The 22,822-nt window shown below is 45.7% G+C and overlaps 1 protein-coding gene across 1 annotated transcript in view; it reads left to right on the top strand.

Moving 5' to 3' along the window:
• Window positions 1-22,822, top strand: part of LOC124719626 (mucin-19-like) — a 367,770-nt gene that overhangs the window by 126,434 nt on the left and 218,514 nt on the right. Inside the window, exons 4-5 of the mRNA XM_047244842.1 lie at window positions 3,686-3,884; window positions 18,857-19,170. Of these exons, the coding sequence (XP_047100798.1) occupies window positions 3,686-3,884; window positions 18,857-19,170 (513 nt within the window). The remainder of the gene's footprint in view (window positions 1-3,685; window positions 3,885-18,856; window positions 19,171-22,822) is intronic.

Here is a 22,822-nt window from a genome sequence, read left to right on the forward strand (position 1 = left end):
GAAAACTGTGCGACTGTGAAACTGTTGCATTCATTTGTTGCAGTTTATGTGACAAACTCTTATGTTTTCATCAGTTTTTTGGGAGTGATTATCACATCCACAAGAAAACCTAAATCGGGCGAGGTAGAAGAATCTTTTTACCCATTCGCCAAGTGTACAAGTTAGGTGGGTCGCCAACATATTCCTGTCATGTGACGCACATGCCGTCACCAGTGTCGTATAGAATATATCAGACTGTTTTCCTGTGGAGGAATCGGTTGACGTATGACCTTGCGATCAAATGTTTTCGGTTCCCATTGGAGAGGCACGTGCTTTCGTCTACTGATCGCACGGTTTTGCGGTGCGGTCTCAAAACACAGACACTAAACTTATTACAGTGAACAGAGACGTCAATGAACGTGCGGACAGATCATAATTTTGCGAAAATAAATTTTTTGTTCGAGGGAAGACCTGAACCAAGGACCTCTCGTTCCGCGGCTGCTCACGCTAACCACGGGACCACGGCGCTCCTGCCCTCAACTTCTCCATGAAGTTGCTTATCTTCCACATGGACTACTCAGTTTGTATATTTTGTTTATTTTTTTCATAGTTCCACACAACTTCTTCCGGTTTTCTCGATTGATCTGTGTTCAGTTTTTCAAGGCCTGTCGACTGTGCCAACTTACAACTAAATCTGAGCGGGGTGCGATGGGGAGGTTCCCTTGTGAACTCTATGGGACTTAACATCTTAGGTCATCAGTCCCCTAGAACTTACAACTACTTAAACCTAACTAACCTAGGCACATCACGCACGTCCATGCCCGAGGCAGGTTTCGAACCTGCCATCGTAGCAGTCACGCCGTTCCAAACTGAAGCGTGTAGAACCGCACGGCCACCACGGCCGGCATACTGGAGAATGGTTATTGGTTGAAATGCCTGCTGTCACTATTGGTTGGTCGTCATCAGTGGCTAGATTCGAAACGGACAGCGCAAGAGAGGGTGGTGCTTACCCAAAATATTATCGTCCGCCGAGGTGACTTGCAGCGCGTTGTTTATGCCGCTCACACACCGTGGCCACGAGTTTACTTCCTTGATGTCACTCTAGCACGTACGCCAGGAAACTCCTTGCCCTTTATAAGTGGACGTGACACTCGTCTCTGACAGTGTTCTAGCAGTAGCAGACACCACAAGATCCTGAGGAAGATCTCAGCAGAACATTTTAGAAGAAACTTGACGCGGCCTAATAACCCAGAAGATTTTAACTTCAGTGACAATTTAAGTAATTGCTTAAGTGACCATCCGCAGTGGCCACCAGTAAGCATATTTGGAAGTTTAATTGGCCGTATGTGGTCTTCCCATTTTTAAAAATATCTCGTGAGGGATCGTGAGAGAAATGTTATAAAAATCGTAAATAAAAGAGGATTTTTTGGATATCCAATCTTCTGACTGGTATGGTGCGGCCCACCACAAATTCCTCTCCTGTGCCAACCTCTTCATGTCAGATTAGCACTTGCAATCTACGACCTCAATTATTTACTGTATGTACTCCAATTTTTGTCTTCCTCTACAGTTTTTGCCATCTACAGCTCAGTCTGGAACCGTGGAAGTTATTCCCTGACGCCGTAACAGGTTTACTACCATCCTGTCCCTTCTCCATTGTTGTGTACATAGTTCCGCGTAGTCAGCGCGTACACAACTTTCCCAGTAGATCGCGCCCCGCTACGCACGACAGAGCAGGCGCAGCGCTCGTCCGTCTCCGCACTACGAGATGGCGCTGCCATAGAGACGGACCAAATTCTGCTTCTGACAATCTGCGTATTAATATATAATGCAGCCAGTGAGATTGCTGCTAACGTAGAACCTTTTCTCCTCGCGGATCACACTCGCACAGTGATACCTGAACGCACGAGGTATTATAACGAGTGTACAGATCTCCGATTAGCCAGTCTGTACCAGTCTATAGTCAAGTTTCAGTCTGTGCCTAATAAGATTATCATATTCCTGTACACAGCCATGACAATAAATGTATAGACACTTTGTCAAGTATCAGAGATATGTGAGAATAAGATTAACGTACCAAGACCAAAGGAACTTCAGATTGTCAATTGTAAACAGCATCCAGAATCAAGTTAAGTAAGTTTTATGATTGTTATTATTTTAATAAATGTGCGTGAAAATTAATCAAGTTCTGAAACTTCCTGGCAGATTAAAACTGTGTGCCCGACCGAGACTCGAACTCGGGACCTGGATTTGCGGAAGACTTTCTTGACACTGTACCACACAAGCGGCTCGTAGTGAAGTTGCGTGCTTATGGAATATCGTCTCAGTTATGTGACTGGATGTGTGATTTCCTGTCAGAGAGGTCACAGTTTGTAGTAATAGACGGAAAGTCATTGAGTAAAACGAAAGTGATTTCTGGCGTTCCCCAAGGTAGTGTTATAGGCCCTTTTCTGTTCCTTATCTATATGAACGATTTGCGAGACAGTCTGAGCAGCCGTCTTCGGTTGTTGGCAGATGAGGCTGTCGTTTATCGACTAATAAAGTCATCCGAAGATCAAAATAAAGTGCAAAACGATCTAGAAAAGATATCTGAATGGTGCGAAAAGTGGCAGTTGACCCTAAATAATGAAAAGTCTGAGGTCATCCACATGAATGGTAAACTTCGGTTACACGAAAATCAGTCTAATCTAAAAACCGTAAATTCAACTAAATACCTAGGTATTACAATTTCGAACAACTTAAATTGGAAGGAACATATAGAAAATGTTGTGGAGAAGGTTAACCTAAGACTTCGTTTTATTGGTGGGACACTTAAAAATGTAACAGACCTACTAAGGAGACTGCCTACACTACGGTTGTGCGTCCTCTTTTAGAATACTACTGCGCGGTGTGGGATCGTTACGAGATAGGACTGACGGAGTACATCGAAAAAGTTCAAACAAGGGCAGCATGTTTTGTATTATAGCGAAATATGGGAGAGAGTGTCATTGACATGATACAGGATTTGGGTTGGACATCATTGAAGGAAAGGCGTTTTTCTTTGCGACGGTATCTTCTCACGAAATTCCAATCACCAACTCCGGCCTCCGAATGGTTGGTTTGGTTGGTTTGTTTGCGGGGAGAGACCAAACAGCGAGGTCATCGGTCTCATCGGATTTGGGGAAGATGGGGAAGGAAGTCGGCCGTGCCCTTTCAAAGGAACCATCCCAGCATTTGCCTGAAGCGATTTAGGGAAATCACGGAAAACATAAATCAGGATGGCCGGACGTGGGATTGAACCGTCGTCCTCCCGAATGCGAGTCCAGTGTGATAGCCACTGCTCCTCCTCGCTCGGTGTCCTCCGAATGCGTAAATGGATTGTTGACACCGACCTACATGGGGAGGAACGATCACCACGATAAAATAAGGGAAATCAGAGCTCGTACGGATAGATACAGGTGTTCATTCTTTGCGCGCTATACGAGATTGTAATAATAGAGAATTGTGAAGGTGGTTCGACGAACCCTCTGCCAGGCACTTGAATGTATCCATGTAGATGTAGAATGGCATCATAATGACGGCTGTAGGTATTCCATTTCCTTAGAATTTTTGTGGGTAACCCTCATCCTTGGTGTCCTGTGGTGTAGAACTTGAGTCCAGACACGGGTCAGCTGGTCGGCGTTGTGACTTCTACGAGTTTGGGTAACTGGAGTGGGCGTGTCTGCAGGTGGAGGACAGCAGCGCAGCCGAGACGTCCGGCGAGGAGATGCCGGGCCCCCCGGAGGGCGAGGCCGAGGTGCCGCTGCAGAGGGCTCTGGACCACATCGAGCAGCTGCAGCAGAACCTGTCCACCAGGCTGAGCCCCGGCGCCGTGCAGGCCATCCGGGCCGAGCTGAAGGGCGCCAGCGCCGCCGCGTCGCCCTCCGGTAAGTCACCACACCCGCACAGCGTCACACCAAGTACAAGCGCCTGGTTAGGTCCGCAGGACGGAACAGGTAGTCGCAGTTGTGGAAAGGGACCAAAAATTAGCGGCTGTCGCTTACACTCGAACACACACAACCGTATTTAGTTGCCCAAACATTACAGTGCAATGAATAAAATGTTCTCGGGTTTCCAACCGAGTTGTTGTTGTTGTGGTCTTCAGTCCTGAGACTGGTTTCATGCAGCTCTCCATGCTACTCTATCCTGTGCAAGCTTCTTCATCTCCCAGTACCTACTGCAACCTACATCCTTCTGAATCTGCTTGGTGTATTCATCTCTGGGTCTCTCTCTACGATTTTCACCCTCCACGCTGCCCTCCGATACTAAATTGGTGATCCCTTGATGCCTCAGAATGTGCCGTACCAACCGATCCCTTCTTCTAGTCAAGTTCTGCCACATTCTCCCCGATCCTATTCAATACCTCCTCATTAGTTATGTGATCTACCCATCTAATGTTCAGCATTCTTGTGTAGGACCACATTTCAAAAGCTTCTATTCTCTTCTTGTCTAAACTATTTATCGCCCACGTTCCACTTCCATACACGGCTACACTCCATACAAATACTTTCAGAAACGACTTTCTGACACTTAAATCTATACTCGATGTTAACAAATTTTTCTTCTTCAGAAACGCTTTCCTTGGCATTGCCAGTCTACATTTGATATCCTCTCTGCTTCGACCATCATCAGTTATTTTGCTCCCCAAATAGCAAAACTCCTTTACTACTTTAAGTGTCTCATTTCCTAATCTAATACCCTTAGCATCTCCCGACTTAATTCGACTACATTCCATTATCCTCATTTTCCTTTTGCTGCTGTTTATCTTATATCCTCCTTTCAAGCCCCTATCCATTCCGTTCAACTGCTCTTCCAAGTCCTTTGCTGTCTGTGACAGAATTACAATGTCGTCGGCGAACCTTAAGGTTTCTATTTCTTGGCTCTGAGCACTATGGGACAACATCTGTGGTCATCGGTCCCCTAGAACTTAGAACTACTTAAACCGAACTAGCCTAAAGACATCACACACATCCATCCCCGAGGCAGGATTCGAACCTGCGATCGTAGCGGTCACGCGGTTCCAGACTGAAGCGCCTAGAACCGCACGGCCACACCAGCCGGCCTTCTATTTCTTCTCCATGGATTTTAATATCTACTCCGACCTTTTCTTTTCTTTCCTTCACTGCTTGCTCAATAATATACAGATTGAATAACATCGGGGAGAGGCTACAACCTGTCTCACTCCCTTCCCAACCACTGCTTCCCTTTCATGTCCCTCGACTCTTATAACTGCCAACTGGTTTCTGTACAAATTGTAAATAGCCTTTCGCTCTCTGTATTTTACCCCTGTCACCTTCAGAATTTGAAAGAGAGTATTCCAGTCAACATTGTCAAAAGCTTTCTCTAAGTCTACAAATGCTAAAAACGTAGGTTTGCCTTTCCTTAATCTATTTTCTAAGATAAGTCGTAAGGTCAGTATTGCCTCACGTGTTCCAACATTTCTACGGAATCCAAACTGATCTTCCCCGAGGTCTGCTTCGACCAGTTTTTCCATTCGTCTGTAAAGAATTCGCGTTAGTTTTTTGCAGCCGTGACTTATTAAACTGATAGTTCGGTAATTTTCACATCTGTCAACACCTGCTTTTTTTGGGATTGGAATTATTATATTCTTCTTGAAGTCTGAGGGTAATTCGCCTGTCTCGTATATCTTGCTCACGAGATGGTAGAGTTTTGTCAGGACTGGCTCTCCCAAGGCTGTCAGTAGTTCTAATGGAATGTCCCAACCGAGTCAATTGCTTAAAACTACACGAGCTTTCAACCAAGGATTACTTGCCCGAAAGCTCGTGTAGTTTTAAGCAATTGGCGCGGTTGGAAACCCGAGAACATTTTATTCAATGTTACCGCCGTGAGACTCTGCTTTCATACATTACAGCGCAATTTTCCGAGCGTAGCTATCGTCTGAATAAGTCACACAATCTTATGGCTTAAGGGCCCAACTTCTTTAATTTTTAAAACGGTTGAAGGCCCATGTTTTAAAAACACATCTACAATAGATTCTTTTTACAAGGTAGAAAGCCTTTACCCATGCGAACGGATGGTTAACTGTAGCCATTGTAAGAGGTGGTACTGGTGTTCCTTCTGTTGGTGGCCTCGAGAGTTTCGTCGACAGAGACATTATAGCCTACCGTACCTATCATATTGGAGAACTTGCAAATAAAGACTTTGGTAAATCTGTGTATATGTCACCTTCCCCACTATCCCTCTTCACCCGTAGTAGACGTAAAATATCTGTAAATGAGTCTGTATTCATTTGGATTAAAGGCAAAGGTGTATGTGAATATCTAAAATTTGTTGGAGACTGTACATTGTATTTTCATAAATAAAGTGATCTGTAGCGTAGCTGAGAACCGGACAAGGGTACATCACGAACCGGGGGCTCAAGGAGGCAACAGCATGTTCCATGTTAAAGTTCTTATCAGTTTGACCTTTGACCCCAGCGCGCGACGCTGGCTTACGCAATCTTGGCAGCGCGCCAGCCGCGGACTTACCTGCCAGGTTAGCCGAGAGCACTAATGCACTGCTTCCTGGACTCGGGTAGGTGCGCCGGCCCCGGATCGAATCCACCTGCCAGATTAATGATGAGGGCCGGTGTGCCGGCCAGCCTAGAAGTGGTTTTTAGGCGGTTTTCCACATCCCTCTAGGTGAATACTGGTCTTGTCCCCACGTACCGCCTCAGTTACACGATTCACAGACATTTGCAACACATCCGCACTTTTCCGTGATTTACGCTAGACGCAGACAGGAGGGGTACCTGATTCCGTCCCGGGGGGGGGGGGGGGGGGGGGCATTCGGCCACTGCTTCAAATTAACATGCCAAACCCGATTTAACCAAGCCAACCCCAAGCAAAGTGCGGGACAATGGCGGAAGCGATAGCGAAAGCCCAAGGCTTTATCCTTAAATATATATATATATTTTTTAATGAGGCTGAAGGCCCAAACAATGTAAGATTTAACAAGCAAGGAATTTAAACTTTAAGACGGCTGAAGGCCCATGATTGAAAAATACAACTACAATAAATTTTCAAAAAGCAGGAGGCGCAAAGCTTTATCCAGAAAAAAAATGTTTTAAATGCAGCTGAAGGCCCAAACAGTCTAAGACTTACCAAGTAAGGAATTTTAATTTTAACACAGCTGAAGGCCCACGATTGAAAAACACAACTACAATAAATTTTCAAAAGGCAAAAGGCCCAAAGAATTGTGCAAAAATATTTTATATGAGGCTCAAGGGCCAAACAGTATAAGACGTAACAAGCAATGAATTTAAATTTTAAGACAGCTGAAGGCCCATGCTAGAAAAACACAATACATTAAAATTTCAAAGGCAGAATGCCCACAACTTTATCCAAAAATATTTTAAATGAGGCTGGAGGCCCAAACAATGCAAGACTTGGCAAGTAAGGAACTATCAATTTTTAAATCGGCCAAAGGCCCATTATTTAAAAAACGAACTAATAGCGTACAGATTCAAACCATCGGCTATGAGCCATTAAAGTACACAATCAAATAAGAAAAGGCGGTACAGCCAGCGGCGCTCAGAAGTTTCCGGGGGTTGGTCTGCATTTGAAATACTAACGTTCGCTTAGGGCAGACAGGTAGTCGGCCCAACTATATCCGATCCGCCGGCAACACAACCACGAGACAGTCAACGGACCCACCGACAAGACGACTTGCTTTCCACCCGACCATTACACAAAGAACTCCAGAGCCAAAACGTAAAAGCCATAGCCGCCCACAACCAAGTATGCACAAACTGTCAAAACTACACACACGTGTCGGACAGCGACAACACGGTGGGGAAAGGACGCTGCCTGAATTTTACGTCAGCGGCCTTGGCAGGTAACCGGAACGCTAATCGCCACAAGGCAGAAAATTCCGCTGGTGCGCTTGGACTTCAAATAACCAAAATGCAGTTAAACTCCACCGGATGGTGGCCAAACTTTCGCCAACTCGAACACTCGCTGTTGCTCACAGAAATACCCCCAACAGCCAACCATGAAAACCAACGGCACAATGTGAACTGTCTGGCTTCGGTAATTAAATCACCACTCAACTTTGACGTCCTGGGCCGGTGAGCCTCGAACCTCTTATCACCCGGAACAGCTCCCACACACTCCGACACTGCGTAGAGACCACCAGCAGGCCCGGCCCACTGCGCCGCGTGGACATTTCCTGGCTGATCCACACCAACCGACCGACTGTCGCACACCGGCCAGCTGGAAACTATAAGCACCGGACCAAAGATAGTACAAGGTGCGAATATCGATAAACACCGCTGCTGCCACACGTATAAGGAGAAAGAACCACGGCATAACTGCAATAACCGCGGGAAACCAAACTCAGAGTAACAGTCAAGGTTTAAACCAACGCATAAGCCGGGGCCAGCACGGCTCAGGGCGGCCAAGTGAAATCGAGACGTGTGGCAAAAAAGGTAAGTAAGCTGTTTATTATCTCTAACAAGGGAACCTCCCCATCGCACACCCCTCAGATTTAGTTATAAGTTGGCACAGTGGATAGGCCTTGATAAACTGAACACAGAACAATTGAGAAAACAGGAAGAAATTGTGTGGAACTGTGAAAAAATAAGCAAAATATACAAACTGAGTAGTCCATGAGCCACATAAGCATCATAATGGACAATGTGGGCTTAGGAGCGCCGTGGTCCCGTGGTAGCGTGAGCAGCTGCAGAACGAGAGGTCCTTGGTTCAAGTCTTCCCTCGACTGAAAATTTTACTTTCTTTATTTTTGCATAGTTATATCTGTCCGTTCGTTCGCTGACATCTCTGTTCACTGTAACAAGTTTAGTGTCTGTGTTTTGCGACCGCACCGCAAAACCGTGCGATTAGTAGGCGAAAGGACGTGCCTCTCCAATGGGAACAGAAAACATTTGATCGCAAGGTCATACGTCAACAGATTACTCCACAGGAAAACACGTCTGATATATTCTATACGACACTGGTGACGGCATGTGCGTCACATGACAGGAATATGTTGTCGACCCACCTAACTTGTGCACTTGGGGAATGGGTAAAAAGATTCTTCTACCTTGCCCGATTTAGGTTTTCTTGTGGATGTGATAATTACTCCCAAAAAAGTGATGAAAACATAAGAGTTTGTCACATAAACTGAAAATAAAAAATTAGACTTTTCACTCGATGGAAGATTTGAACCAAGGACCTTTCGTTCCGCAGCTGCTCACGTTACCACGAGACTACGGCGCTCCTGCGCTCTCAATCTCCTTAATGTTGCTTATCTTTCCTTGAACTACTCAGTTTGTATATTTTGCTTATTTTTTTCATAGTTCCACACAACTTCTTCCTGTTTCCTCGATTGATCTGTTTTCAGTTTTTCAAGGCCTACCCACTGTGCCAACTTATAACTAAATCTGAGGGGGGTGCGATGGGGAGGTTCCCTTGTAAGGTAACCGCCATAACAGTACTCTACCAGAAGAAAATCGTAACACCAAGAAGCAGTTGCGCGAAATAAACGAAATCCGGTAGGCATGTTTCTACACCTGCAAGACAGCGGTTCAAATTTCGCCTTAGTCAAATAGTTCAAATGGCTCTTTGCATTATGGGACTTAGCTGCTGAGGTCATCAGTCCCCTAGAACTTAGAACTAATCAAACCTAATTAAGCTAAGGACATCACACACATCCATGCCCGAGGCAGGATTCGAACCTGCGACATAGGGGTCGCGCGGTTCCAGACTGTAGCGCCTACAACCGCTCGGCCACAACGGCCGGCAAGCGCGAGTCACATACTAGCGCCACTATGAGGATGAAAATCAGGTTTGCTTTAAATACACAGTATGACGATCGTGATAATGGACACGGTGAGCTGGTGTTAGCTATGGATGCCTTTAAGGCGACAAAGACGCCGCTATCGACTCCTCACTGAACGAGGTCATGTAATAATGCTACAAGAAGTTGGATGTACCTTTTGCGATACTGCAGAAAGACTTGGCAGGAATGTAGCCACTGTACATAATTGCTGACAGCGGCAGACTCAGGACTGCAACGGGCCGTAACTCCAGGTTTATGTCCATTGTGCCTACCATACAGACAGGTTGCTTGCAGGCACTCAGCTGGTTTCCTTCTAACTAACACACGGCCATCACTGGCACCGACGCAGATCCAGAAACACAATAGATGTTTGTCTTGCTTTCTTGGCCATATTCGATGCCGACCTGTCTGCATCGACTATCCTCATTTTACTGCAGTGTTGCAGCCCAGCGATTAATTCTCACCTGGATTAATTCCCACCTTTCACAGTACCCAACACTTTCCAATATTACCACAATTGAATGTTATAACAGCATCATGAACTCCTAGTTTCACTGCAAACGTAAGTATAACAACTACTCGCAATCACACTTGAACAGAACTAACCGCATGTTTGAAAGCGTGTTGTTTACAAACAGCAGAAACAAAAGAATACCGACCGTTGCATTGCAAGGATAGCCAACACACTCACTTACGTTTCTGGCATATTCCATAAATTTGGACGAAATCGGCGATGACGAATAGGCACGGTCCCCTTATCAGTACCACATCTACGTCATGTCATTATCAAAAGCACGGTCGCATGCGATTTCAAGCGACATTTGTGACTAGATTAAGAGAATTTTTGATACGGTGGACACAGGATGCCATCTTATATCCCGACTAATCGCATAATGGGCCGGCCGTTGTAGCCGAGCGGTTCGAGGCGCTTCGGTCTGGAGCCGAGCGACCGCTACGGTCGCAGGTTCGAATCCTGGCTCGGGCATGGATGTGTGTGATGTCCTTAGGTTAGTTAGGTTTAAGCAGTTCTAAGTTCCAGGGGACTGATGACCTCAGATCTTAAGTCCCATAGTGCTCAGAGCCATTTGAACCATTTTTTGACCGCATAATGTGTAGACGTAGCTTCAATAAGGAAAATGTTCTCGCTTGTCAGAAACTCGCCATCGTAATCAAGTAATGCATTCTCGTGGGATAGTTACTGAGCATCTTTAAAAAAAAAATTCTCAGAAAAAAGAAAAAACGTAAAATGAAGCATAGTTCACGATCTGCGGAATATGTTGACCAGTTCTATGTTTGTACATTGAATGCGTCAGTGAAATGCAAGATTACGCCTATGGCGCTATCGGGTGTCCCCCAGGGAAGCGCGTTGGTTTCCCTGCTCCTCAGGTCGCAAATTAATGACGAAGCAGACTATATTGTACTCACATTTACCGCCTGTGTTCGCCGTCAACATGCAATAACCACTCACAGAAAATAGCTGGCAGCACTAGCGGTGGAGGGTATGTGAAGGGCTTATTTCAATAGTGGTACAAGTCCATTCTGAGATACAAAGTCCTAAAGTTAAATGACTATACATACTTGAATATTTCTCGTGAGATAACTGCAGATTTTTCAGCGCTATATACCAGGTGATCAAAAAGTCAGTATAAATTTGAAAACTGAATAAATCGCGGAATAATGTAGATAGAGAGGTACAAATTGACACACATGCTTGGAATGACATGGGGTTTTATTAGAACCAAAAAAATACAAACGTTCAAAAAATGTCCGACAGATGGCGCTTCATCTGATCAGAATAGCAACAATTAGCATAACAAAGTAAGACAAAGCAAAGATGATGTTCTTCACACGAAATGCTCAATATGTCCACCATCATTCCTCAACAATAGCTGTAGTCGAGGAATAATGTTGTGAACAGCACTGTAAAGCATGTCCGGAGTTATGGTGAGGCATTGGCGTCGGATGTTGTCTTTCAGCGTCCCTAGAGATGTCGGTCCATCACGATGCACTTGCGACTTCAGGTAACCCCAAAGCCAATAATCGCACGGACTGAGGTCTGGGGATCTGGGAGGCCAAGCGTGACGTAAGTGGCGGCTGAGCACACGATCATCACCAAACGACGCGCGCAAGAGATCTTTCACGCGTCTAGCAATATGGGGTGGAGCGCCACCCTGCATAAACATCGTACGTTCCAGCAGGTGTTTATCAGCCAGACTGGGGACGATGCGATTCTGTAACATATTGGCGTACCTCTCACCCGTCACGGTAGCAGTTACAAAACCAGAATCACGCATTTCCTCGAAGAAAAAAGGCCCGATAACGCTAGATGTGGTGAATCCAACTCATACCGTGACTTTCTCGTCGTGCAATGGAGTTTCCACGACAGTTCTAGGGTTTTCGGTAGCCAAAATTATGCAGCTGTGGGTGTTGACAGACCCCCGGAGCGTGAAATGAGCTTCGTCGGTCCACAACACGTTTCTCAACCAATCGTCATCTTCTGCCATTTTCTGAAACGCCCACACCGCAAATGCCCTCCGCTTCACTAAATCTCCACGTAACAGTTCACGATGCCGATGGATTTCGTGCGGATAGCATCGGAGGGTACGCCTGTCAACCAAACAGTAGTGTATGGAATGCCGGTGCTACGTGCGACTGCACGAGCGCTGACTTCCCCGCTACAGTCTCCATTTCTTCCTGAACTGTCTCAGCAGCATTACGTCTTGTGCTCGGTCGGCCACTACGGGGTCTATCGTCTAAAACAACCCGTGGCTTCGAACTTCGAAATCATTCTCGCCACAGCTGCATTTGTCAACGGACCTTTACCCGCTCGAATCCCATTCCTATGGCGATAGGATCGTAACGTTGAACTAGCACATTCCCCATTCTGATAAAACAGCTTCACTAAAAGCGTCTTTTCAGGTAACGTCAACATGTTGCGACTGCTGGTGCATCTGATTCTCTCTCTCATTACAGCTCCTTTTTATACATGATTCTCATGCGCAGTCACTGACGTTTTGCTGTCCAGCGCCATCTGTCGGACATTTTGTGAACCTTTTTTTTTTTGTTCTAATAAAACCCCATGTCATTCCAAGCATGTGTGTCAATTTTTACCTCTCTATCTACATTATTCCGTGGTTTATTAAGTTTTCAAATTTATACTGACTTTTTGATCATCTGGTATATATACTTGAATATACTCTTGAATATTTCTGGCTAGATAACTGCAGATTTTTCAGCGCTCATTTAACTTTAGCACTCTGTATGTCAGAATGAACAAAAATGGACTTGTACCACTATTGAAATAAGCCCTTCATATAAAGTGTGTCGGGCATACGCGGATAACAGTGCAGCGGAAACGCAGCCCAAACGTCCGAAAGTGCATGGTCATTAGCTTTCCGGGGCAAGGGTAGAAGGTGTTTCCGAAACGGCTAAATATGTAAACTGTTCGCGTGACGTCGTGGTTGAAGTATACCGTGCGTGGCAAAATGGCGCTATCCATAACAGCCGCCGAGACAACGAATATTTAGGGTGACCAGATGCAATTGTTTAAAAAGGAGGACAAACAGCTTCTAAAAGGAGGACAAGAGAAGAAGAAAAAAAGAGGACACATCAAACGGGTCAACTGCAGATGAGCATACCACCCGTCGGCTTTGGACAAGTCACGTGACTGCCGGCAATTACTGGTAAAACTAGTAGTTAATTGTTGCTGATGGTCAGGTGATGGTTAACTGAGCAATATTAAAAAAATTAAAAGTATTGTTTGTGGTGACAGTGTGGTGTCAATTGTTTTGTTATGTCAACAACACGGAATTGCTTACAAAGCGAAAAGCGTACGACCCTTCACCTCCCTTCATTCGACGCACTGCTACCAACATCTACAATTCAAGCAGCAGCTGACGACATGTAAACTGCACTTTAAACCTCCGAATACAAATAAATTGAATGACTGTGAAACAATGAAATAAAACCATGACAGTTAATCTGTCGAGTTATTCCTTACCTTTATTGGCCACTGAGACGTACGTTCCAGCTACACATATCTTACATTCCGCTTCAAATTCATTTCCCCCTTTCTTAAAGCCGGATATTTGTAAGCAAGGACATCAGAAAATGTACACTTTCGGTTAGGCATAGCCAAATATTTTACGTAACCCACCACCATCATCATCATGATCATCATCTAAGACTGATTATGCCTTTCAGCGTTCACTCTGGATCATAGTCCCCCTTATAAAATTCCTCCATGATCCCCTATTCCGTGCTAACATTGGTGCCTATTACTTCAAAATCATTCTTAACCAAATCCAGGTACCTTCTCCTTGGTCTACCCCGACTCCTCCTACCCTCTACTGCTGAACCCATGAGTCTCTTGGGTAACCTTGCTTCTCCCATGCGTGTAACATGACCCCACCATCTAAGCCTGTTCGCCCTGACTGCTACATCTATAGAGTTCACTCCCAGTTTTTCTTTGATTTCCTCATTTTGGACACCCTCCTGCCATTGTTCCCATCTACTAATACCTGCAATCATCCTAGCTACTTTCATATCCGTAACCTCAACCTTATTGATAAGGTAACCTGAATCCACCCAGCTTTCGCTCCCATACAACAAAGTTGGTCGAAAGATTGAACGGTGCACAGACAACTTAGCCTCGGTACTGACTTCCTTCTTGCAGAAGAGAGTAGATCGTAGCTGAGCGCTCACTGCATTAGCTTTGCTACATCTCGCTTCCAGTTCTTTCACTATGTTGCCATCCTGTGAGAATATGCATCCTAAGTACTTGAAACCGTCCACCTGTTCTAACTTTGTTCCTCCTATTTGGCACTCAATCCGTATATATTTCTTTCCCACTGACATTACTTTCGTTTTGGAGATGCTAATCTTCATACCATAGTCCTTACATTTCTGATCTAGCTCTGAAATATTACTTTGCAAACTTTCAATATAATCTGCCATCACAACTAAGTCATCCGCATATGCGAGACTGCTTATTTTGTGTTCACATACCTTAATCTCACCCAGCCAGTCTATTGTTTTCAACATATGATCCATAAACAATATGAACAACAGTGGAGACAGGTTGCAGCCTTGTCTTACCCCTGAAACTACTCTGAACCATGAACTCAATTTACCGTCAACTCTAACTGCTGCCTGACTATCCATGTAAAGACCTTTAACTGTTTGCAAAAGTTTGCCTCCTATTCCATAATCTCGAAGAACAGACCATAACTTGCTCCTACGAACCCGGTCATATGCCTTTTCTAGATCTATAAAGCATAGATACAATTCCCTGTTCCACTCGGTTAAAAATTAGTCACAAATCACACGTGCACTACAGGAAGCCAACCCAATACAAAGCGAAGATACGAAACGAAAATTTTAAATAATCGATATTTGCATTCGCTTATAGGTCGATCAGCGATAACATCGACGATCCTGGTGCCACCTACTAACACCGCCTTCGTGCGTGTTTACCACGAAGGCTGTGCCAATAGTTAAAGTATTTCAGAAAAGAGCAATAGAACGGGACAAATTGTAAATTTAACTGTATTACGCTCAACTTTGCGAAAAAGCCGGACACTGTAAAAATCCGCCCGGACCCCGGACAAAGAGCTAAAAAGGAGGACGTGTCCGGATTAATCCGGACGTCTGGTCACTCTACGAATATTCACTCAGATCTTGGTAAACATGCAAAGTGGCCCAAAGATTGACGAGTTGTTGCAAATGTCAAGAAGTGGACAATTGTGCCGTTCAAAAAACGAAAAATACGTCGTATCCTGTGACTACCATATCAACGATTCCTAATTGGAATCGGCCAACTCCTACAGACAACTGGGTGTAACACTTTGTAGGGATATGAATGGACATACAGGCTAAGTCATAGCTGAACCAGCTGGCAGATTTCTATTGACTGGTAGAATACTGAGAAATTGGAGTCTTGAAGTAGACTCACGGCTAACCTATCCTGGAATGCTGCTCAAGGTGTGGGGCATACCAAACAGGTTGAACAGGGAATATTTAACATGTACAGTGACGGTCGGATTGCTTGAATGCCGGCTGCTGTGGCCGAGCGGTTCTAGGCGCTTCAGTCTGGAACCGCGCTGCTGCTACGGTCGCAGGTTCGAATCCTGCCTCGGGCATGGATGTGTGTGCTGTCCTTAGGTTAGTTAGGTTTAAATAGTTCTAAGTTCTAGGGGACGACCTCAGATGTTAAGTCCCATAGTGCTCAGAGCCATTTAATTGCTCGACTGATGGGCGAGAGTAAGGGAGACGCTGGAAGAAGCGAACTAGCATTTGCTTGAGGATATACCCAAACAATCCCTTGAAAGCGAACTTAAGAAATTTTCAAGAATCAGCTCAGGTCATGACTGTAGGAATACGTGTGTACTACTGCCACCAAGCACCGCTTCCGAAGGGATCGCTAAGACAAGCTGAGATTACTTACATAGATCAGGCATAGAGGCGCTTAAATAGTCATTCTTCTGCCGCTCCATATCACACTAAATCTTATGAAGACCTGGGAAACTGTTTGTCCAGCTCCTTTGCACAGAGTACTTTATTACACACTCATGCTCATAAATGAAGGATAATTGCAGAATGTGGTGCCACACAACGTGGCACTACACAAAACTGGTGTTAATAGCATAGGCACATAGGGAACACACACGGCACAGATCTGTAAGTCCACGGTACTGGTGATAAGTTGAGAAAACCTTCCCGAAACAGGTGTGCTACAAAACGCCACTGTTTCCTGGGCATGTACCGCCATGTCAGTATGGGATATGACCGCCATGCACACGTACACAGGGTTGTCATACTCTGGATCAAGTGGTCGAGCAGCTGCTGGGGTATAGCCTCCCATTCTTGCACCAGTGCCTGTCGGAGCTCCTGAAGCGTCGTAGGGGTTTGAAGACGTGCAGCGATACGTCGACCGAGAGCATCCCAGACGTGCTCGATGGGGTTTAGGTCTGGATAACAGGCAGGGCACTCCATTCGCCTCATGCCTTCTGTTTCGAGGTACTCCTCCACGATGGCAGCTCGGTGGGGCCGTGCGTTATCATCCATCAGGACGAAGGTGGGACCCACTGCACCCTTGAAAAGCGGACGTACTGGTGCAAAATGACGTCCCGATACACCTGACCTGTTACAGTTCCTCTGTCAAAGACATGCAGGGGTGTACGTGCACCAATCATAACCCCACCCCACACCATCAAACCACGACCTTCATACAGGTCCCTTTCGAGGACATTAAGGGGTTGGTATCTGGTTCCTGGTTCACGCCAGATGAAAACCCGGCGAGAATCACTGTTCAGACTATACCTGGACTCGTCCATGAACATAACCTGGGACCACTGTTCCAATGACCATGTACTGTGTTCTCGACACCAGGCTTTGCAGGCTCTCCTGAGACCAGGGGTCAGTGGAATGGACCTTGCAGGTCTCCGGCGAATAAACCGTGTCTGTTCAGTCGTCTGTAGACTGTGTGTCTGGAGACAACTGTTCCAGTGGCTGCGGTAAGGTCCCGACCGAGGCTACCTGCAGTACTCCGCTGCCGTCTGCGGTCACTGATGGTGAGATATCGGTCTTCTTGTGGTGTTGTACACTGTGGACGTCCCGTACTGTAGCGCCTGGACACGTTTCCTGTCTGCTGGAATCGTTGCCATAATCTCGAGGTCACACTTTGTGGCACACGGAGGGCCCGTGCTACGACCTGCTGTGTTTGACCAGCCTCCAGTCGCCCTAGTATTCTACCCCTCATAGCGTCATCAATATGTGTTCTTTGAGCCATTTTCAGCACACAGTGACCATTAGCACGTCTGAAAACGTCTGCACACTTACTCGCTGCAGCGTACTCTGACAGCACCAACACACCTCTGCGTATGTGGACTGCTGCCAGCGCCACCGTGCGAAGACCGCAGGTCAAATGCACCCCATGGTCAGACCCCGAGGTGATTTAAACCCGCAAACCACCCACCAGAGCGTAGTTTACCATGTATGAGCATTATCCTTAATTTATGAGCATGAGTGTAGATAACTGCATCATTTGCGGTAATTCTGAGGTTACTATTATTCCTGTCTGCACGTTCGTTAATAAACAATAGGAATAGCAAGGGTCCCACCTGAAGTTGATTCTACTTCTGTCGATGCCTTTCCATTTAATATAACCGTCTGGGTCGTCCCTACAAAAGAAAGAAAGGAAAAAAAAGAAATCCTTAATTCAGTCATCAATTTCTCTAGAGCCGCTATACTTTCGTGCTTTCGATAATAAGCGTAGATGTGGTACTGAGTCAAATCTTTTTCGAAAATCGAGAAATACCGCATCTACCCGATCTGCCTTGATCCACAGCTTTCAGTATATCTGAGGAACGTGTTAGTGCGGTTTCACAACATCGGTGTTTTCGAAATCCGTGCTGGTTGTCATGAAGGAAATCATTCTGTTGCAAATACATCTTTGCATTTGGACTCAGCATACGTTTTGTGAGATTCCACAAGAAATGGACGTCAAAGATATTAATTAGGCTGTGCTTCTGTGCATCACTTCTGCAACTTTTCTTGTAGACGGGTGTGAGCTGCGCTTTCTTCCAACCACTGGGCACGGTTTAGTTTCCGGGGGACCTACGGTGCGTTATAGCTAAAGAGGTGCTACCTCAGCAGCGAATTCGGCATACAGAGGTTCCATCAGGCTTCCGAGTTTTGTTCAGCTTTAACGATTTCATGATAATTAAGAAACAGTCTTGATTGCAAATTTCTCTTAATCGGACTGACCGGTTTCAATCTCTAAGGATCATCTTCAGAACGGCAGATGGACTTGCATGGAGCAGGCTGCGCCGATCCACGACGCTGAAGTCACTGCTGCCGTTCTGAAGATGTTCCTTAAGGATTGAAACCGGTCACTCCGATTAAAAGAAATTTGCCATCAAGACTGTTTTTTTTTTAATTATCATACTAACATAAGATCTGTGATAGTGTTTTCAGAAATTTCGTTTAACGGTTTCACCTATTCTCCTGCGCCAGTGTGAGTAATATGTGACTCATTGTTGACGTTTCGCGATCTACAGGCGTCCTCCGCCTGTTGCAGGTCCTGGTTCGACGCCAGACAACGCTCGCCGCCGGGAGGCGTTCTTCCGCGACGGCCTCGCCGGGGCTTCCCCGGCCGGCGGCAGCGGCGGCGCCCCTGCCACCTGGCGGCGCAGCGCCGAACTGTCGCCGCCGCGCGCCGCGCACAACTCGCCGCCAGGCGGCAGCACTGCGGCGGCGCCGGGCGCGGGTGCTGACAGCTGGCGGCGGAGCGCGGAACTGCCCGCCACGACCGTGAGCGCTACCACGGCCGCGACCTCGACCTCGACCCCGACCACGACCTCTACCACGCCGACTGCGCACAACGTGACCGTGGTCAGTTCCGTAACGTCGCCTGGCTCACTCTATAGTACATACTAGAATCCACGCATTCCTTTCCATTAGCTAGCGCCTCATTAAACAGCTGGCCGCAAAAGGAGAAGGGAGCAGGGAGAGGAGGAGAGAAGGGTCAATAGCCATTCGCCCCCCTCCAACCACCCACCCACCCATTTGACCAACCATCCATGCTACTTTTTATTTGTTTTAGTGCTATTTAGATTTCATCATTGTTCAAACAACACTCTGCTTCAGGTTAAGTGGACCATCAAGCATAGTAAACTACGTCTGCCATTGCACCCTGTTTACATATGTCGATTACGGAGCTGCTCAGTGGATGTATTTAAAGGGTGAACAAATAAGAGCTTCTTGAAAGGGAAACTCCCCATCACGTAACCCTATGAAGGCGGTTTGCAGAAAATGTGGCATGCCATAAGGAAATTGCTGGGAATACTGCCGGACGAAATCATCCTGAGGCACGACGACAACCACCTCTAGGCTGCCAATTGGACAGAGCTGACGCTTCGGCAATTCAGTCTGGAAACACTACAGTATCCCTTGTACAGCCTGAATCCTTCGTCGTGTGATTTTCACGTTGTTGTTGGCCTGAAGAAAAACGTGTCTGGCTGTTGGTTTCAGTCAGACAAAGAAGTGCAAGAGTGGGTCTGTGAGTGGCTGACCACATTCTATGAAATGGGAACTGATCATCTAAGCTCCCAGTGGGATAAGTACAGGGTGCACATAAAGTCTGGGAACACTTTCAATTATTCATTGCACAAGAACCAAACATTGTACTGGTATCATATACAGGGTGTTACAAAAAGGTACGGCCAAACTTTCAGGAAACATTCCTCACACATAAATAAAGAAAAGATGTTATGTGGACATGTGTCCGGAAACGCTTAATTTCCATGTTAGAGCTCATTTTAGATTCGTCAGTATGTACTGTACTTCCTCGATTCACCGCCAGTTGCCCAATTGAAGGAAGCTAATGTTGACTTCGGTGCTTGTGTTGACATGCGACTCATTGCTCTACAGTACTAGCATCGAGCACATCAGTACGTAGCATCAACAGGTTAGTGTTCATCACGAACGTGGTTTTGCAGTCAGTGCAATGTTTACAAATGTGGAGTTGGCAGATGCCCATTTGATGTACGGATTAGTACGGGGCAATAGCCGTGGCGCGGTACGTTTGTATCGAGACAGATTTCAAGAACGAAGGTGTCCCGACAGGAAGACGTTCGAAGCAATTGATCGGCGTCTTAGGGAGCACGGAACATTCCAGCCTATGACTCGCGACTGGGGAAGACCTAGAACGACGAGGACACCTGCAATGGACGAGGCAATTCTTCATGCAGTTGACGATAACCCTAATGTCAGCGTCAGAGAAGTTGCTGCTGTACAAGGTAACGTTCACCACGTCACTGTATGGAGAGTGCTACGGGAGAACCAGTTGTTTCCGTACCGTGTATAGCGTGTGCAGGCACTATCAGCAGCTGGTTGGCCTCCACGGGTACACTTCTGCGAATGGTTCATCCGACAATGTGTCAATCCTCATTTCAGTGCAAATGTTCTCTTTACGGATGAGGCTTCATTCCGACGTGATCAAATTGTAAATTTTCAGAATCCACATGTGTGGGCTGACAAGAACCCGCACGCAATTCTGCAATCACGTCATCGACACAGATTTTCTGTGAACGTTTGGGCAGGAATTGTTGGTGATGTCTCGATTGGGCCCCATGTTCTTCCACCTACGCTCAATGGAGCACGTTATCATGATTTCATACGGGATACTCTACCTGTGCTGCTAGAACATGTGCCTTTACAAGTACGACACAACATGTGGTTCATGCACGATGGAGCTCCTACACGTTTCAGCCGAAGTGTTCGTACGCTTCTCAACAACAGATTCGGTGACCGACGGATTGGTAGAGGCGGACCAATTCCGTGGCCTCCACGTTCTCCTGACCTCAACCCTCTTGACTTTCGCGCGCTATACGAGATTGGAATAATAGAGAATTGTGAAGGTGGTTTGATGAACCCTCTGCCAGGCACTTAAATGTGATTTGCAGAGTATCCATGTGGATGTAGATGTAGATGTTTGCCGGGTCACTCATGGTTCGCATATCAAATGTTTGTAAAAAAAAAAAAAAAAAAGCTTTCAGAGTGTCTCTTCAAAATGCAATATGTATGGCATCTGTACAATGTTTAGTTTTTGTGCCATAAATGATTGAAAGTGTTCCCAGACTTTATGTACTCCCTGTATAACAACGCATGTGGTGATTACTTTTGAATGGAACCATTCTTTGGTACTTTTGTGACGAGTGTTGGCCTGTGACTTGACTGAGCTTTATGTTTTCTGTCCAGATCCTGAGGAACTTCACACAAGGTGCCTCATCCACTGTTTGTCAATTCAGCTCTATCTGTAGTACCTTTAAATCATTTTTATTTGTTACAGTTGTGTAATATGAGCTTTTGCTGTCAGATTCAAAATTTTGAGGAAGTTATCGATTTGAAAATAATTCTAACCTCTATGTGGATTGGGGTGCTGTGCCATTGTAACTGCCATTTTCAGTTTACATCATCGTGTAAAAATCTGTGGAACGACTAGAAATTCATAAAATGCAAGCTTTCCATGCTTTATTTCAATGTAAGCATGTACTGTCATGATAGTGTAAACTGAAACCAGCAGTTACAGTAAAAGACAATTAAACAGCTGCATGTCACTCATTTAAACATCTGATAAGTTTTTCTGACAGAACATGGTGTGATGTTCCTTGCTCCAACCTTTGCATGAACAATGAGTGTCTACAAATTCAGCGTACCGTCTGGCAACAGAACTGCCAGAGGCACGGTCCCTCCTGTACTTCATTTCGAAATGGCATTCAACTGTGGTAACGCACTTATGCTGGTGATCCTGAGCAGTGGAAAAAATTTTCTGCAGACTAATGTTTACCATTTTGTAAACAATGCTATAACTTCCATCAGGTGGTAGCTGAGGTAGTGACAATTGTTGCAGAGTGAAACACGGACATTAAAACTGTGTTCTAGACTGCGACTGGAAACTGGGACATTTGGCTTTTGCGGGCAAACACTTTGCTGACTGACCTGTCCTACTGCAATTCACAACTTCCCCTGACAGCTTTACTTCTGCCATCACCTCATCCCATATCTTCCAAAGCTGTAAGGCTGGGTCATAAACCATGCTCGGATAGTGCAATCGTTAGGGCAGTTGCCCATAAAAGGCATAGCTACCAAGTTCAGTCTCCAGTCTGGTGTACCGAAGTGAGAAGTTTCAAATCATTTCACACTGCTGCTGAGTGAAATTTCATTCTGAAAACTGTAAGAATTTGCATGTTGAACGATAAAATGGTAATAATCGTACACTACTGGCCATTAAAATTGCTACATCAACAAGAAATGCAGATGACAAAGGGGAATTCATTGGCAAATATACTATGCTAGAACTGACATGTGATTACATTTTCACGCAATGTGGGTGCATAGATCCTGAGAAATCAGTACCCAGAACAACCACCTCTGGCCGTAATAATGACCTTGATACGCCTGGGCATTGAGTCAAACAGAGCTCAGATGGCGTGTACAGGTACAGCTGCCCATGCAGCTTCAACACGATACCACAGTTCATCAA

This window comes from Schistocerca piceifrons, chromosome 11, assembly GCF_021461385.2.
Source record: "Schistocerca piceifrons isolate TAMUIC-IGC-003096 chromosome 11, iqSchPice1.1, whole genome shotgun sequence".
Taxonomy (NCBI): Eukaryota; Metazoa; Arthropoda; class Insecta; order Orthoptera; family Acrididae; genus Schistocerca; species Schistocerca piceifrons.